Source organism: Pantherophis guttatus, chromosome 16, assembly GCF_059756535.1.
Source record: "Pantherophis guttatus breed Tessera chromosome 16, ASM5975653v1, whole genome shotgun sequence".
Lineage (NCBI taxonomy): Eukaryota > Metazoa > Chordata > Lepidosauria > Squamata > Colubridae > Pantherophis > Pantherophis guttatus.
Genome location: NC_142078.1, coordinates 12,251,780 through 12,268,061, shown reverse-complemented (window position 1 = coordinate 12,268,061; position 16,282 = coordinate 12,251,780). Strand labels below are relative to the sequence as shown.

At 49.2% G+C, this 16,282-nt stretch overlaps 2 protein-coding genes across 7 annotated transcripts in view; one reads left to right on the top strand and one right to left on the bottom strand.

Annotated features, from left to right (window-relative positions):
- The window catches only part of FBXW2 (F-box and WD repeat domain containing 2), a 17,843-nt gene extending 14,197 nt beyond the window's left edge, over positions 1 to 3,646 (bottom strand). The window contains exon 1 of one of the 4 annotated variants that reach the window (XM_034416614.2): positions 3,517 to 3,646. Coding sequence is in view for 2 of the 4 variants with exons in the window: in XM_087879553.1 (XP_087735679.1) it covers positions 3,517 to 3,583 (67 nt within the window). In the remaining 2 variants the exon portion in view is untranslated. The remainder of the gene's footprint in view (positions 1 to 3,516) is intronic. The other 3 variants (XM_034416616.2, XM_087879553.1, XM_034416615.3) reach the window with 3 other exon arrangements.
- Positions 3,631 to 16,282, top strand: SLC2A8 (solute carrier family 2 member 8). Of its 3 annotated transcripts, XR_015730110.1 has the most exons (12): positions 3,631 to 3,949; positions 5,809 to 5,965; positions 6,979 to 7,141; positions 7,240 to 7,446; positions 8,755 to 8,854; positions 9,923 to 10,134; positions 10,919 to 11,065; positions 12,039 to 12,147; positions 12,775 to 12,939; positions 13,673 to 14,202; positions 14,526 to 14,671; positions 15,797 to 16,282. XR_015730110.1 is itself a non-coding variant. In XM_034416618.3 (11 exons), exons 2-11 carry the CDS (start codon positions 5,868 to 5,870, stop codon positions 15,935 to 15,937), a joined length of 1,488 nt encoding a protein of 495 aa, XP_034272509.1. In that variant the 5' UTR covers positions 3,631 to 3,949; positions 5,809 to 5,867; the 3' UTR covers positions 15,938 to 16,282. The 3 variants fall into 3 exon arrangements, 2 of the variants coding, with proteins under 2 accessions (XP_034272509.1, XP_087735678.1); XM_034416618.3 differs by lacking the exon at positions 13,673 to 14,202; XM_087879552.1 differs by lacking the exons at positions 12,775 to 12,939; positions 13,673 to 14,202.

Below are 16,282 nucleotides of genomic sequence, written 5' to 3'. Positions count from 1 at the left end.
TTTACTTTCATCCTTCCCTCCCTCCTTTTCCTCTCCTCCCTTCCCCCTTCATTTCCCTTACTTTCATACTTCCCTTCCCTCCCTCCTTTTGCTCCTCTCCTCCCTTCCCCCTTCCTTTCCTTTCCTTTAATCCTTTCTTCCCCTCCCTTTCCTTTCCTTTCTTCTCTTCCCTTCCTCCCATCCTTCCCTTCCCCCTTGCTCCTTCCCTTCCTTTACTCTTTTATCCTTCCTTTCCTTTCTTCTCCTCCCTTCCCCCTTCCTTCCCTTTCATCCTTCCCTTCCCCCTTGCTCCTCCGCTTCCTTTACTCTTTTATCCTTCCTTTCTTCTCCTCCCTTCCCCCTTCCTTCCCTTTCATCCTTCCCTTCCCCCTTGCTCCTTCCCTTCCTTTACTTTTATCCTTCCTTTCCTTTCTTATCCTCCCTTCCCCCTTCTTTCCCTTACTCTTTCATCCTTCCCTCCCCTCCTTCCCTTCCCTCTCCTCCCTTCCCCCCTCTCCCCCCTTCCCTTATTCTTTCATCCTTCCCTTCCCTTCTCCCCTTTTTTTTCCTTTTAGCAGATCGCTCATGCTAAAAAGCTGAAGTCCTCTCATGGGAACGGCCTGCTGTCCCATTTCTTGTTGTTTTTGCTTTGCTTTCTTATATAAGGCACTTACTAGAGATCTGATTACAAGGTAAAGGAAACTGTTTAGGATTAACAAACTGACAGGAGAAAATGACAGGGAAGTTTTTTTTTTTTTTTTTAAAGATAAATAATGAACAGTGGCCAATAACAGGGGGAATGACGTAAAAGGTCTCAGCTTCGTGGGCCTCCACGCAGCACAAAACTGGCTCTGGATTGCCTCCAGGAACTTGTTCTACGCAACAATTACAGCACAAAATCTCAAATATTTCCCCCCCTTAAGCCTATCTCTGTACATTTCCTGCATGCTTCTGCCTACGAGGATTTAATACTTGCAGCCACTTTGTGGGGGGCAATTGCTTCTCACAAGCTATGCTCTTCAGACCGACAGCTCTTATTCTTTGGGCGGAGACTACCTGGAACTAGTACAAACATCTCTCCAGCGTTCCTGGAAAGCTGTATAGAAGAATTTTGGGGAGGAAGAGCCGCAACCGATAAGCAAAAATTCAGCCCAGAGAAGGAATGGGGGCGTGGAAAATGACTCAGAAGGGGCCCTCCCTGGTTTTCCGGAGAGTGAAAAGAAGGGAGGGAGGAGCGCTTTCAGAAATGCTGACGAGATGCTGTTACTGCCACCTTACAATAAACGGAAGTGCTGACATTGGTGGTTTGGTTGCCTGTCTAGGTGAAAAAACAGAGGTGCCTCATCTCCCCATCCTATCCCCTCACAGGGGGGTTGCTCTGATGGGCAGGAGAAGCCCCCTATCACAGGCTGCCTCTAGAAGTTGTGGGTCCTCCATCACTGGAGGTTTAAAAGAAGAGACTGGACAGCCATTTGTCTGAGATGGTCGAGAGCCGTGATGGCACGAGTGCCAGAGGTGGCACGCAGATCCCTCTCTGTGGGCACATGTGCCATCGACAGCTGCTCTTCTGGTTTCAGGTGTGCACATGTGCGCCGTCCAGCTGGTCTTTGCGGGTACTGGAGAGCCAGAATACAGCCTCAAAACGGCAAAACAAAGGCCATTTTTCGGGCCGTTTTCAGGTTGTTTTTTGGCCCAAAACGGCCCGAAAAACAGACAAAATACAGGCAGGTGCGTGCCGGCAAGCTGGTCTTCAGATTTCTAGCGCTCCGGTGTATGCGAAGACCAGCTAGCTGGCGCACATGTGCGTGCTGGAAAGCCGAAGACCAACTGGCCACACATACGTGCACATTCCGTGATGAAAAGGTTCACCATCACTGGTATAGATCAGGGCTCTGCAATCTTAAGCACTCAAAGAGCCATTTGGACCCGTTTCCCACAGAAAAGAAAACACCGGGAGCCACAAAACCTGGGTGGGCGTGGCCAGCTCGATGTCACTCACTTCCAACAGTCACATGACCCCCCTTAGCCACGCCTACCCAACCGGTCATTAGGGCAGAGAACCAGTTGTTAAAAAACACCGGGAATCACAAAATCCTTTTGACATTTCTCTCTCTCTCCCCCCTCCCTCTTTTACCCCTCTTCTCCCTCTCTCTCTGTATCTCTCTCTCTCTGCCCTGGCCACTTCTTCATCCCCTGCCGTCGCCCTTCTCTTCTCAGGCCAGGCGAGGAATGACTAGGAGGGGAGAGCGAGGGGCGGGGCCAGCCAGTGGTGGGATCACCCAACAGGGAGCCACAGCAGAGGGCCCGAAGAGCCACATGCGGCTCCAGAGCCACAGGTTGCCGACCCCTGGACTGTGTGACCTAAGGGTCTCTTTTACTGTCATCTTTTTGCTGCGACTTACTCTATTTATACGGAGGCTTATAAAAGATTTGGCAGCCATTTGCCTGGAATGGAATAGGGGTTCCCGGCTTGAGCAAGGGGCTGGACTAGAAGACCTCCGAAGTCCCTTTCAACCCTATGGTTCTATATTCGATGACATCGATACATTCCTACCATACACCCTGCTGTTGTTCCATAGAGTACATTACAGGTAGTCCTCGACTTACGACCACAATCGAGCCCCCTTCCCCCCCCCAGGAAGTTATGTTGCTAAGCGAGACATTTGTTGAGTTTTGCCCCATTTTATGGCTTTTGTCAGAAGGCCGCAAAAGGCGCACCCGTGAGCCAGGGACGCTGCGAACCGTCGTAAATGTTGAGTCTGTGGCCAAGCCATCTGAATGCAAATCACGTGACCGACGTGGAGATGCTGCAAAGGTCGTTAAGCGTAAAAAAAATAATAAAATGGTCCCAAGTCACTTTTTTTTTCCTCCCAGCGACGTGGTAACTTCGAACGGTCCCCTAACCGAACTGTTGTAAGTCGAGGACCGCCTGTAATTTATTTTGCTTGCTTTTTTTTTTTGCTCTTTTTTGTTTTGTCGGTATCGTTTTTTTTTAGAAGACTTATTTGTCTGGAACGGGATTGACTCTCCCTTGTTGAGCAGGGGGCTGGACTAGATGACCTCCAAGGCCCCTTCCAGCTCAAATTCTGTGATTTTTTTCTCTATTCTGGCCTCTCTTTTTTGGGGGGGGCAATTTAAAAGGAATTCCTGACCTCCACCCAAGACCCTCCCCACCCCTGATGCCCCCCCACCACTTTTTGCCTTGCAAAGGGCCAAGCTGGGGCTCATCCCTGGAAGGAGAGAGAGGAGGGAGGACAAGCAATAGCAGCCCCCCCTTGACCCCCCCACCCCCCCAAGCAGCCTCCACGGCCCCCCCCACCCCCCCACCCCCCACTTCGGCCCACCAAAAACCTGTCCACGCCCCTCCCTCTTTCCCACCCTGCTGGCCCCGCCCCCCTGGCTGCAGGGGGTCTCCATAGCAACCTGTGGCCCCCCCTCCCGGTCCCCTACCCCAGGCTTGCCCCCCCACCGGGCTCCCCCCTCCCTCTCCCCTCCTTCGCTCCCTCCCACCCGCCGCTCTCATTTGGGGGGTCGAACCTGCCGCCACCGGATCCCAGCAGAGCTCCTGGCCGGGGAGCTTCCGGCGCGGGGGCGCTGACGTCATATCCCCGCGCGCGCCAGCCACCGCCCGCGTCCGGTCCATAGAGACGCAGAGGGTAGAGCGTCCTTTTCCGGCCTTGGGTTAATCGAGTTTCGTCCGGAGAAGCCAAACTCTCGGGCGGGGATGGGGTGTGAGTGGGGAAAGCGGAAAAAAAGGCATAAAAACATTGAAAATGGCAAAGCTTCGGGTTTATCTACCCGAGCCCGAATCACCCCCGTTCCTTTTTTTCCTAGAAAGGCCTCTACAAAACCGGATGCCGCTTCCTTTTTAATAAAAAAAAAATCGACGGACTTCCGGTCCGGCGCTTTCTGGCCCCGGCTGGGAAACCGGATCCCGGAGGGTCTTTGGTTCCACCTTGCAAACCTTGCTGTACGTTTTGACCCTGTTTAGATTTGGGTCGGCGGGGAAGCGCTGGAATTAAAAAGGAGAGGAGTGGGGGGGGGAAAGGTGAGTGGGGTGCTCCAGGACAGCCTTTTTTTTTTTTTGCATGCTCTTGGATTCCTCTGGGAGGCCCATATTGTCCCTGTGGCTTTTGCCCAAGAAAGATCCCTCCCCTGGGTCGTTCCTCAACCTGGCGCCCTCTGCAGAGATCCGCATCTCAAAATTCACTTGTCAACCTGGGAATTCAGGTCCCTTGCAGGGTAGGATGGGTGTTTGCAATCGTAAAAAAAGCCACCCGTTGCCTGTGTTTACAATGCCCAGCATTCCCTCCTTCTTGGACTCATTGGGTGGGGCAGCTGATTTCCCCATAAGGGGACAAAAAGGGGAAAGGAGATCAATGCCAGCTTTCCAAGATTAATGCATCCCCCCCCCCCAAATATTCTATATATAGCTCACCTTCCCTGAAGCTTTCTGAGCAGAAAGACACAGAGATTGCAGGATGCCATTGCCAACCTCTTGGCATCCATGCCAGAAATTACAGTGAAAAGCCTCCCCTCCCAAATATTACTTCAGCTTACATAGAGATGAGATTTCTTCCCCACCCCCACCCCCAATATCAGAAAAAAGTGATTTTTTTCAATCACAGGATTGTGCTTGAGCTGATTGAGTGGGCAAAAGCCTTAAGCGTGCAACTGATTAAGGTCTAGTCAGTTTCAGGCCGGTTTGGTGTGATGGTTGAAAAGGAAATTATTATTATTAGTTCAATTTATATGCCGCCTTTCTCCGAAGACTCAGGGCGGCCAAATCCATTGCTTGGATGGAGGGGGGGAGGGGTGTATTGGACTGGACAAGGCTACTCTATGTAGTGTCAAACAGAAGGTGATTTGTGTGTGAGCTTGTGTCATGCCAAGACGTGAACTTGCTGTGTGTAGATCTGAATCCTGAAACTCTGGGATTTTTTTAGAGAGATGTTTCTTCAGACTGCCGTCATCCTGTCCTCAAAAACATCATTTCCTCTTACCTCATTCTTGCTTTTCTGGTTGATCAGATAAGAGTCATCAGTGAGCTGTTGGACAGCATTACTTGGTCTGTTGTGTGGATGTTTGAGTGGTTTAGGGGTGGGGAATTTGGGTGGTTTAGGGGCGGGGTGTTTGGGGATTGTTATGTGTGTTGGACCTGGTCTTTGGGTGTTAAGTGAATGTCGTCATACGTACAATGACAATGGTCTTTGGGTGTTAAGTGAATGTCGTCATACGTACAATGACAATAAAGTAGTAGCAGTAGTTGTTGTAGTTGTTGTAGTTGTTGTTGTTGTAGTTGTTGTTGTAGTTGTAGTAGTTGTTGTAGTTGTTGTTGTAGTTGTTGTAGTTGTAGTAGTAGTAGTAGTAGTTGTTGTTGTAGTTGTTGTTGTAGTAGTAGTAGTAGTAGTTGTTGTTGTTATTATTATTATTATTATTAGAACAGAGGTCACTGTCTAAGCAAGAAGCCGTATGCAACAAAATTTCATTTTAATGTGTGCCAATTAGTGTACATTTAAAGTGACAATAAAGTTAGTCTAAGTCTAAGGAAGAGATCGGGAAAGAGAATTATTGGCTGTAAAGATCATTATATGCTTTTGGCCTCAAAGCAATCCCAAGTATAAACCCACTGTAAATATCTCCTTTTTGAAGAAAGCAGAGAACAGAGGCTGTGCGTCTTTTTCTGATGAGAAATTAAAATTTAAGAGTCTGCAGTTTATGATTTAAGGAAGCTAGTGGTTTGAAGTCATATGATTTGCTTCTTCCTGCTTATCATGGGTTTTTTTTTCTTGTCTCTCCCCCCTCCTCCCGTTTCCTTATAATTTCAAGGGGCTTAAGACCAAGTTGTCCTATCATTAAGCGTCTTCTTTGGGGCACAGCCAAAGAGAATGGCTTCCGAGGAATACAGACCCCTTTTGGAGACCCCTAACCCAGAGACGGAATTGAATGCTGCTGGAAGACCTTCTCAGTTGGAAATTTATTTGAGGTGTGTATGTATTCCTGATAAGGGACGCAGTGGCTCAGTGGCTAAGATGCTGAGCTTGTCGATCGAAAGGTCGGCAGTTCAGCGGTTCGAATCCCTAGCGCCGCATAACGGGGCGAGCTCCCGTGACTTGTCCCAGCTTCTGCCAGCCTAGCAGTTCGAAAGCATGTAAAAAATGCAAGTAGAAAAAATAGGGACCACCTTTGGTGGGAAGGGAACAGCGTTCCATGCGCCTTTGGCGTTTAGTCATGCCGGCCACATGACCACAGAGACGTCTTCGGACAGCGCTGGCTCTTCGGCTTTGAAACGGAGACGAGCACCGCCCCCTAAAGGTCTAGCACATATGTGTGAGGAGAGCCTTTACTTTTACCTTTATGGGCCAGTCCTGGAGGCTGGGGAAGGCCCGGATGAGGGCTCTGCATCAGAGGCAGAGATGGGGCCAGGGCCATCGGGGAGTGATGTGCAGACTCCGGAGCCTCCAGAGGCTGACAGCAGAGAGGCAGAGGAACAGGAGGAGCCTGTTCCTAGTGCATGTATGAGAAGAGCTGCCAGAAAGCAAGAGCAGCTAAAGCAAAAAGGACGACTCGGGAGTAAGGCCAGGAGATGATTGTCCCCTCCCATAAGGCTTAAAACAGACCAGCAACGGCTCTTGGGCTCTTTGCCGGAAAACAACGTTGATAGATTGGTTTCTTGTCTTGCTGCATTTATTTCTTGTCCAGTTTGACACCCCTGCCTTAGAGAAATCTCATTCCACAGCTCAGGTTAAATCATACAGGTTGACTTAGGAACACCGGACTTGCCTGTGGATCCAGTGAGTCGCCTGCTCTCCAAAACCGTAATCAAATGCAACCTAAACTCCTTTTACCAACAAAAGCCAGGGAAACATCGGTGCGCAAAGTCCTCGTCGCACTTAACAAGCCACAGTTTTTAATGCTTCTTTTCCCCGGTAGATCAGTCCCTTTTTGGCCCAAACTGATATTTATCACCGATTTCTGTCATCCTTATTTCTCTCACAGCAAAGTCCAAAACCACAATCTCTACTTGGCAACCTTCGCCGCTGTTTTAGGACCGCTAAGTTTCGGCTTCGTCTTGGGCTACAGCTCGCCGGCTATCCCTAGTTTGAAGCGAAGCAACAATCCGGAACTAAGACTAGACGACACGCAAGCGTCATGGTTTGGGGTGAGTTGCTGCGAGGACTTATGGGCTGATCAGCCCCCCTTGAACCCGCCGTTTCATTTCCCTGCTTTTCTCATTTTTCTTCCCTTTCTTTTTGGCAGTCTGTGGTCACTCTGGGGGCCGCAGCTGGCGGGACACTTGGAGGATACGTGGTGGACAAAATTGGCCGGAAACTTAGCCTTATGCTCTGCACAGTACCGTACGTTTTTGGTTTCTTGATCATCGTCTCGGCCCAAAACATCTGGATGCTTTATCTGGGACGGCTGCTGTGTGGCTTGGCCAGTGGTGTCACATCTTTGGTAGTTCCGGTAAGGGCAGGGGTGCTAGTCAGCAAGTTCTGACAGGTTCTGGAGAACCGGTAGCGGAAATTTTGTGTAGTTCGGAGAACTGGCAAATACCACCTCTGGCTGCCCCCAGAATGGGGTGGGAATGGAGATTTTGTAATATCCTTCCCCCAGGAGTGGGGAGGGAATGGGGATTTTGCAGTATACTTCTCCTGGAGTGGGGAGGGAATGGAGATTTTGCAGTATCCTTCTGGAGTGGGGAGGGAATGGAGATTTTGCAATATCCTTCTGGAGTGGGGAGGGAATGGGGATTTTGCAGTATCCTTCTGGAGTGGGGAGGGAATGGGGATTTTGCAGTATCCTTCTGGAGTGGGGAGGGAATGGGGATTTTGCAGTATCCTTCTCCTGGAGTGGGGAGGGAATGGAGATTTTGCAGTATCTTTCTCCTGGAGTGGGGAGGGAATGGAGATTTTGCAATATCCTTCTCCTGGAGTGGGGAGGGAATTGGGATTTTGCAGTATCCTCCTGGAGTGGGGAGGGAATGGAGATTTTGCAGTATCTTTCTCCTGGAGTGGGGAGGGAATGGAGATTTTGCAATATCCTTCTCCTGGAGTGGGGAGGGAATGGGGATTTTGCAGTATCCTCCTGGAGTGGGGAGGGAATGGAGATTTTGCAGTATCCTTCTGGAGTGGGGAGGTAATGGAGATTTTGCAGTATCCTCCTGGAGTCGGGGGGGAATGGAGATTTTGCAATATCCTTCTCCTGGAGTGGGGTGGGAATGGAGATTTTGCAGTATCCTTCTGGAGTGGGGAGGTATGGAGATTTTGTAGTATCCTTCTCCTGGAGTGGGGGGGGAATGGAGATTTTGCAATATCCTTCCCCTTCCCACCAAGCCACACCACACCTACCAAGCCATGCCCACAGAACAGTAGTAAAAAAAATTGAATTCCACCACTGGGTAAGGGGCATGGTGTGTCAGTCTTTTGCCAGTGTGATTTCCCCAGAGGATAAGAGGAAATTCCTACTGCTAAATTGGCAATAGCAGCCGAGAAGGTGCAAGCAAGCAGAAATCGTTCCTGCCTCCGCCCGCTTGGATACAGGAATCGAGGAATTCTCAAAATAACGTAAGCTACCTCGTGCTGAGTTAAAGTCAACCGATCCTTGTCTTTGAAGGAGACATTTTTGTTCCTTCTCATTAAGGCAAGATGGGAGAATAGGAGGACTACCAGTTTTAATGGGAAGACGAGGGCGACAGTAAGATTCCATGAGCTTCTCTGGTCTTCTCTGTGAGAGCTTTGGAGGTTAATTTAACCTTTCTTGCATGTGTCTTAGATATATATATCCGAAACGTCTCACTCCAAGATCCGAGGAGTCCTTGGCTCGTGCGTTCAGCTGATGGTGGTGACTGGCATCCTGGGAGCTTACCTAGCAGGTCACGTCCTGGCTTAAAATGCATGGTTAAATCCAGACTTGGACGGAGGGAGATGTTTTGTCCCATCTTCCCTGGAAGGAACTCTGAGGAAGGAAAGAGAAGGAAGGAAGGAAGAAAGGAAAAGAGAAAAAGAAAGAAAGAAAGAGAAAGGTGGGAAAGAGGAAGGAAGGAAGGGAAGGAAGGAAGGGAAAAGGAAAAATAAAGAAAAAAGGAAATAAAGAAAAAAGAAAGGGATGAGGGAGGGAGGGGAGAAAGAGAGAGAAAGAAAAAGGAAAGGAAAGGGAGGGAGGAAGAAAAGGAAAGAAAAAAGGAAAGAGGGAGGGAAGGGAGAAAGAAAAAGGAAAGGGAGGGAGGGAGGGAAGGAGGGAGGAAAAAAGAAAAAGGAAAGAAAAAAGATAAGGGAGGGAGGGGAGGGAGAAAAAAAAGGAGAGAAAGGAGGGAGAAAGGAAGGAAGAAAAAGAAAGAAAAGAAAGATAAGGGAGGGAAGGGAAAAAGAGAAGGAGGGAGGAAGGAAGAAAGGAAAGAAAGAAAGAACAAAGATAAGGAAGGGAGGTAAGGGAGAGAGAGAAAGAAAAGAGGGAGGGGAGGAAGGAAAGAAGGAAAAAAGGAAAGAAAGACAAAAAAAGATAAGGGAGGAAGGGGAGGAAGGAAGGAAAAAAAGCAAAAAAAAAACAGAAAAAAAGAAAGAGATAAGGGAGGGAGGGAGGGGAGGAAGGAAAGAAGGAAGGAGATTGAAGGAAAAAAAGTGGATAACAGGACATCTCCTCTGTAATTTTCATCCTGAAAACCCAGAGAAAGCTATCGCTAAGTTTTCACTGAAAATATAATGAACAAACAACAGGACAGTGATTTTAAAAAAGCTACCCTAGATAAAGACACATTTTGAACCTAGGACATCTCTCTTGGCACGTGTGCCACCTCTGAGGAGGACCCTGCTGGTCCTCCTGTGTCCCCCAAAGACCCCCTGCAGCAGTTCCAAGCCGTTGGAGTAGATGTTCCTTGACGCCATCCCTTCCTTTCAAGCCCCCGGCGGCCCTAAGAACAGCTTTTCCTCGTTCCGTCCCGCAGGCATGGCTCTGGAGTGGCGTTGGCTGGCGGTGTTATGCTCCATCCCTCCCTGTTTCCTGCTGGGGCTCATGGCTTTCATGCCCGAAACCCCTCGCTTCCTGCTACGTCAGAACCGGCAGTCGGAAGCCATCGCGGCTTTGCAATTCCTACGGGGCCCACTGGTGGATCACGAGTGGGAATGCCGGCAGATTGAAGCCAACGTCAACGAACAGGTGACAAAAGAATCCACCAGGCAGTTCCGAGGTAGCCTCTTTATTTAAGCCTTCCTTTTTGTTTCACTTTTTTTTAAAAAAATTATTGTGTTTCTCCGAAAATAAGACCGGGTCTTATATTAATTTTTGAGTCACAGGTAGTCCCAAAAACCTGTTTTATTGCAACAGCTGTGAATTCTGTTCATTCACAGATGAGTCCCCAATAGTTGTAAAGAGTCCTTCGGGATAAGGCTGATAATCACCCACTTTTATCTCCCTTGACACGCTGCCAAAGACCTCATTGGCAAAGCCACACGGAGTCCAAACAGAGCTTCAGGCTTTAAACTGCACAGAATTAACAACGTTGCTTCCTGCAAAGGCCCAAGTGCCTTTGCTTCTCTTTTAAGTCTTATGGGAGGGTCCAGTCAACTCCAAGCCTTACTCCCGAGTCGTCCCTTTTGTTTTAAATGTTCTTGCCTTCTGGCAGCTCTGCGCATGCGCGCACTGGGAACTGGCTCCCCCTGTTCCTCTGCCTCGATGAGGTCTGACTCTGGAGGCTCTGGACGTACCTCCCAGATGGCCCTTTCTCTGCCTCCGACACAGAGCCCTCGTCCGAGCCTTCCCCAGACTCCAGGACTGGCCCATGTTCCTCTCCAACTTCCTCACTCTCCGACTCTGCTGCCAGCTTCGCAGGCTGCCAATTGACCACAACAGCCATGTACCTTTTTTCAGTGCCGTTGTGACTTTGAACAGTCCCTAAATGAACTGTTTGTAAGTCGAGGACTACCTGTCTGTCCCTTTGTAGCAAGAAATGAGCATCGCTGAGTTCAAGAACCCCTCCATCTACAAGCCGTTCCTGATTGGAGTGGCCATGATGTTCTTCCAGCAAGCATCCGGCATCAACGCCTTGATGTTTTACGCTGAAACGATCTTCGAAGACGCCAACTTTAAGGTGAGGAAGTCAACTCTGGATCGTTTCTCCTGGGCTACCCCGGCTGATGTCTTTCGCCTCCGTTAGATTTTAATTTGAGGTGGTGGAATGACACCCCTTGGTCATATTGATCAGGTAGTCCATCAGAATAGAACTGGAGGTCTTCTAGTCCAACCTAACCCCAACCCTACACCATTTCAGACAAGCAGCTGTCCAATCTCTTCTTGAAAACTTCCAAGTGATGGAGCACCCAGATCTTCTGGTGGCAAGCTGTTCCACTGGTTAATTGTCCTCTCTGTTAAGAAATTTCTCCTTAATTCCAGGTTGCTTCTCTCCTTGGTTAGTTTCCATCCGTTGTTTCTTGTCCTGCCTTCAGGTGCTCTGGAGAATAAGTTGACCCCCTCTTCTTTGGGGCAGCCCATCAAATGCTGGAATACTGCTATCATGTCACCCCTCATCCTTCTTTTCACTAGACTAGACCAGCCGCCTTGAGTCTTCGGAGAAAGGCGGCATACAAGTTGAATGAATGAATGAATGAATGAATGAATGAATGAATGAATGAATGAATGAATAATAATTACAAAGGACATTTCCTTAACTTACATAGTCCTTGACTTAACGACCAGAGTTGGGACCACAATTTCCATTGCTAAGCAAGGCAGTTGTTAAGTGAGTCACATTCGATTTTACGACCTGCTTGCCGTGGGTTGTTAAGGGAATCCCTGCAGGTAAAAGCGGTCCTTAAGTGGACCCATCTTTCCCCCACTGACTTTGCTTCTTGGAGATGGCAATCAAGTGAGCCTGGGACGCTACCACCTTAGTCAAGATAGGCACCACGTGGCCATGAGGGTGGTACCACCGTTGTAAGTGCGAGGAACGGTCGTAAGTCACTGTCAGTGCCGTTGTAGCTTTGAAGGGTTTTTAAGTTGAGTATCTGTCCTTTTCCTAAGAGAGCCAAATTAAAGCTTCCTTCCGTGTTCTCTGTGCCTTCTAGAACAGCAGTGCTGCTACCGTCATCGTTGGCTCCATCCAAGTCATCTTCACAGCAATGGCCGCTCTCATTATCGATAAAACTGGACGAAAAATTCTTCTGATCATCTCAGGTAGGAAGAAAAGACCGGCTCCCTTTTCCCAAGTTTTGAGTCCCATCCCCACCCTCCCAAGAAATTAGGAATTAACCAGGGATAGGATTCAAAAACTTTAGCAACCGGTTCTCTGCCCAGTTGCTGGGTGGGCGTGGCCTACTCAGTCTCCTGCACCACAGCGGGGGGCGTTTTCACCCTCCCCAAGCTCTGGAGGCTTTTCTCAAACCTCCGGGAGGGCGAAAACTGCCTCTCTCAGGCTCCGGAGACGCTCCGGAGGCTGGAAACGGGCCCACTTCCGGAACTTCTGGGAGGCCTGTTTTTTGCCCTCCCCTGGCTCCGGAGGCTTCTCTTGAGCCTCTGAGAGGGCAAAAATAGCCTCCCCAGGGCTCTGGAAGCCCTCCGGATGCCAGAAACACGTCCTGTTTTTCACCCTCCCAGAGCCTCCTCACAGACCCTACACTTATCTGGCATCTAAAACGGGCCGCATGGAGACTCCTGGGAGGGGTGGGGTGAGATGTGTGGGGTCAGCAAGTCCTTGCAACTACCGGTTTGGTGAACCAGAGGTAAAATTAGCACTGGCTGAATCCCACCCCACCCAGAAGGTTAACCTCCTGCTCTCTCATTCTCTCCCGCTCTTGTCCCCAGGAGCGATCATGGCTGCCAGTGCAACGGTGTTTGGGATCTATTTTAGAATTACCGTCCCCAGCCCCAGCAATTCCTCCCATCTCCAGCTGCTGAACACCCCCCTTATGGAGGAAGGGCACCCCCTGGCCTGGTTAGCGGTGCTGAGCATGAGTTTCTTCATTATGGGTGAGTGAGGGTCTTGACGAAGCGCTGGTTCTAGAAAAAAAAGAGGGAATCCCGTCATCTGGAATTGTTGGGTACGGGGTTGATCCCGGAACTTTTCCGGAAGCTTTCGGTTCTCAGATGTTAACGATTTCTGAACTGTAACAGAATAACAGAGTTGGGAGGGACTTTGGAGGTCTTCTAGTCCAACCCCCTGCTCAGGCAGGAGATCCTATACCCATGATGGTGAACCTGTGGCACGCGTGCCACAAATGGCACACAGCGCCCTCTCTGTGGGCACACGAGCCATTGGCTCAGTTCAGCTCCGCCGCGCATATGTGCGCACCTCCTGCCAGCCAGCTGGTTGCCGGGACTCTGCCACGCATGTGTGAGGGCAGGGCGCGCATTGCATTTGGGGGGTTCAGGCACGCACGCATTTATTCCCGTGCGCATGCGCGCCATTTAGGCACTTGGTCCGGAAAAGGTTCACCATCACGGTCCTATACCATTTCAGACAAATGGTCGTCCAATCTCCTCTTGAAAATCTCCAGTGATGGAGCACCCACAACTTCTGGTGGCAAGCTGTTCCACTGGTTGATTGTTCTCCCTGTTAGGAAATTTCTCCCGAGTTCCAGGTTGCTTCTCTCCTTGATTAGTTTCCATCCGTTGCTTCTTGTCCTGGTGCTTTGTAGAATAGGTTGACCCACCTCAATATAATGGATGCATTGAGAAGGACCTATCTGCTGATCTTTTCTAGATCGGGACTCGTTACGCACAGTCACTCATGCCCTCGTCACTTCCCGCCTGGATTATTGCAACGGTCTCTACATGGGGCTCCCCTTGAGGAGCACCCGGAGGCTCCAACTGGCGCAGAGTGCGGCCGCGCGGGTGGTTATGGGAGCAACATGGAACTCCCATGTAACACCTCTCCTGCGCGAGCTGCACTGGCTCCCGGTGGTCTTCCGGGTGCGCTTCAAGGTTCTGGTTACCACCTTTAAAGCGCTCCATGGCTTAGGACCTGGTTACTTACGGGACCGCCTACTACCATTAACAGCCTCCCACCGACCAGTACGCTCCCACAGAGAGGGGCTCCTCCAGGTGCCGTCAGCCAAACTATGTCGGCTGTCGGCCCCTAGGGGGAGAGCCTTCTCTGTGGGGGCACCGACGATCTGGAATGAGCTCCCCCCGGAGATACGGAGGATTCCGGATCTGCGCACCTTCCGCCGCGAGCTGAAGACGCTTTTATTTCATCAAGCTGGCCTCGCCTAAATCTTCTCCCTTCTAAGTGTAAATTTTAAATTTTTAATGTATTTTAAAATATGGGTATTTTAAATTATGGGTATTAATTCAGCCAAATTTATTTAATTCATTTTATTCGATTTTAAATTTTGTATATCTATGTGTTTTATTTTATGGCTGTGCACCGCCCTGAGTCCTTCGGGAGTAGGGCGGTATAGAAATTCAATAAAATAAAATAAAATAAATAAATAAAAATAAAATAAATCTGAGGGACTTCCCTTACACCATCACTCCATTGCTAAGTAGGGCTGTCATGTTTCCATTGCCTGATCTAATTGACAATCTCATTTTGGCTCTTCTGCCACCCATAGGTTTTGCCTTGGGCTGGGGTCCCATCCCCTGGCTGGTGATGTCCGAAATATTCCCCCTCAGGGCCCGAGGAATCGCCAGCGGGGCCTGTGTCCTCACCAACTGGCTCATGGCTTTCCTGGTCACCAAGGAGTTCCATGACCTCACGGTAAGCAAGGGTGCTGGGCAGCATCTATAGGTACTTTTTTTTCTTTTTAGGTGGCCATCTATGAACTTCTCCCAATTGTGGTGCTCCACCCATTGCCATTTCTCATAAAATGGCTGGCCGTCTAAATTTGGATTAAGAAATCAAATTAACGGAGCATTATCCTGATGTCAGCGCTTCAACGCTGGCATAGAGAGCAGAGGGGAGAGAGATAAGCTCTGAACTTTTGCCTGCTAAATCCCTTTGAAGTCGGGTTGTCGTGGAAATGAGGAGGGGGGGGACATTCCTGGGAAATGATGAGACAAGAAGTCTGAAGAATGACTTGGAAGATAGCCAATGAGAAGCAGAGATTTGGGGATCGGAAAGGGAGGGATTGGGGGGCAAAAGGTCAGTCTTGTCCGCATCGAGTCATGATCCGGTGGCTGTGCTCAATTAAAGAAAAGATTTCCTTAAAGATTGGCAGTTTGGAAATTCATTTATTTTGAGATAGCATCGATGTCTGAAACCCAGGTGGTGCAGCTCAGGCCAGGCACTTACCTGCATTCCATGCTTTTTTTTTTTTTTTTTTTAATTTGATTTATATGCCGCCCTTCTCTGGAGACTCAGGGTGGCTTACAATGCGTTAAGCCTTGGTAGTACAGTGGTCTAAAGCACCCTGTTATTAAGACCAGCTGCCTGCAATTACTGCAGGTTCGAATCTCGCCAGGCTCAAGGTTGACTCAGCCTTCCATCCTTTCTAAGGTAGGTAAATTGAGGACCCAGTTTGTGGGGGCAATAAGCTGACTTTGTATAAATATACAAAAAAGGATGAAGGCTATTGCTTAGCGCATTGTAAGCCGCCCTGAGTCTCCGGAGAAGGGCGGCATATAAATCAAATTAAAAAAAAAAAATAGCCTTCATTCTTTTGTATATTTATACAAAGTCAGCTTATTGCCCCCACAAACTGGGTCCTCATTTTACCTACCTTAGAAAGGATGGAAGGCTGAGTCAACCTTGAGCCTGGTGAGATTCGAACCTGCAGTAATTGCAGGCAGCTGGTGTTAATAACAGTGCTTTAATCTGCTGCGCCACTAGGGCTCCTCAAAGTTGCCCCAAAGTTAACCCAACTTCTTCCTCCTTTTTGTCTAGGTTCTCCTAACCCCGTATGGGACCTTCTGGTTATTCTCCTCCACCTGTTTGCTCAACGTGATCTTCACCATCGTCTGCGTTCCCGAAACGAAAGGGAAAAGTCTAGAAGAGATAGAGGCGCATTTTCGCAGGCCGCGTTAGGAACCCCGGCGCACGATATTTTTTATTTTTTTTTCCCCCCCCTTCATCGTGGATTTCGCTCAATTGGTTGGTGAAGACGTTGGTTGGCGAGGCCAAAAAAGCCTTCCGTTCTTTTCATTTTCCGAGGAGATTGATCTGATGAAGATGGCGTCACGGTTCGGGCCACTCTTTAACTCTCACCAAGACGGCACGACAATGTCATTAATGAAAGCGGTGCTATTTTTTGTGATCTGCAGGGCCAGAGTGCTCAGATTCCCTAACGTAAATCTTTTTGCCTTTTGACATTTGAAACGAGGATGCTGTTTTGAGTGTGGCTTCAATAAATGACTGTTAAAAACCTCTACA

Bases quoted from the DNA above. Each gene is read 5' to 3' on its own strand.
- SLC2A8 (XM_034416618.3), top strand. From the start codon at position 5,868: ATGGCTTCCGAGGAATACAGACCCCTTTTGGAGACCCCTAACCCAGAG. The intron at 7,447-8,754 runs GTAAGGGCAGGG...CATGTGTCTTAG, and splicing joins TCACATCTTTGGTAGTTCCG to ATATATATATCCGAAACGTC. The intron at 8,855-9,922 runs GTCACGTCCTGG...TCCGTCCCGCAG, and splicing joins CCTGGGAGCTTACCTAGCAG to GCATGGCTCTGGAGTGGCGT.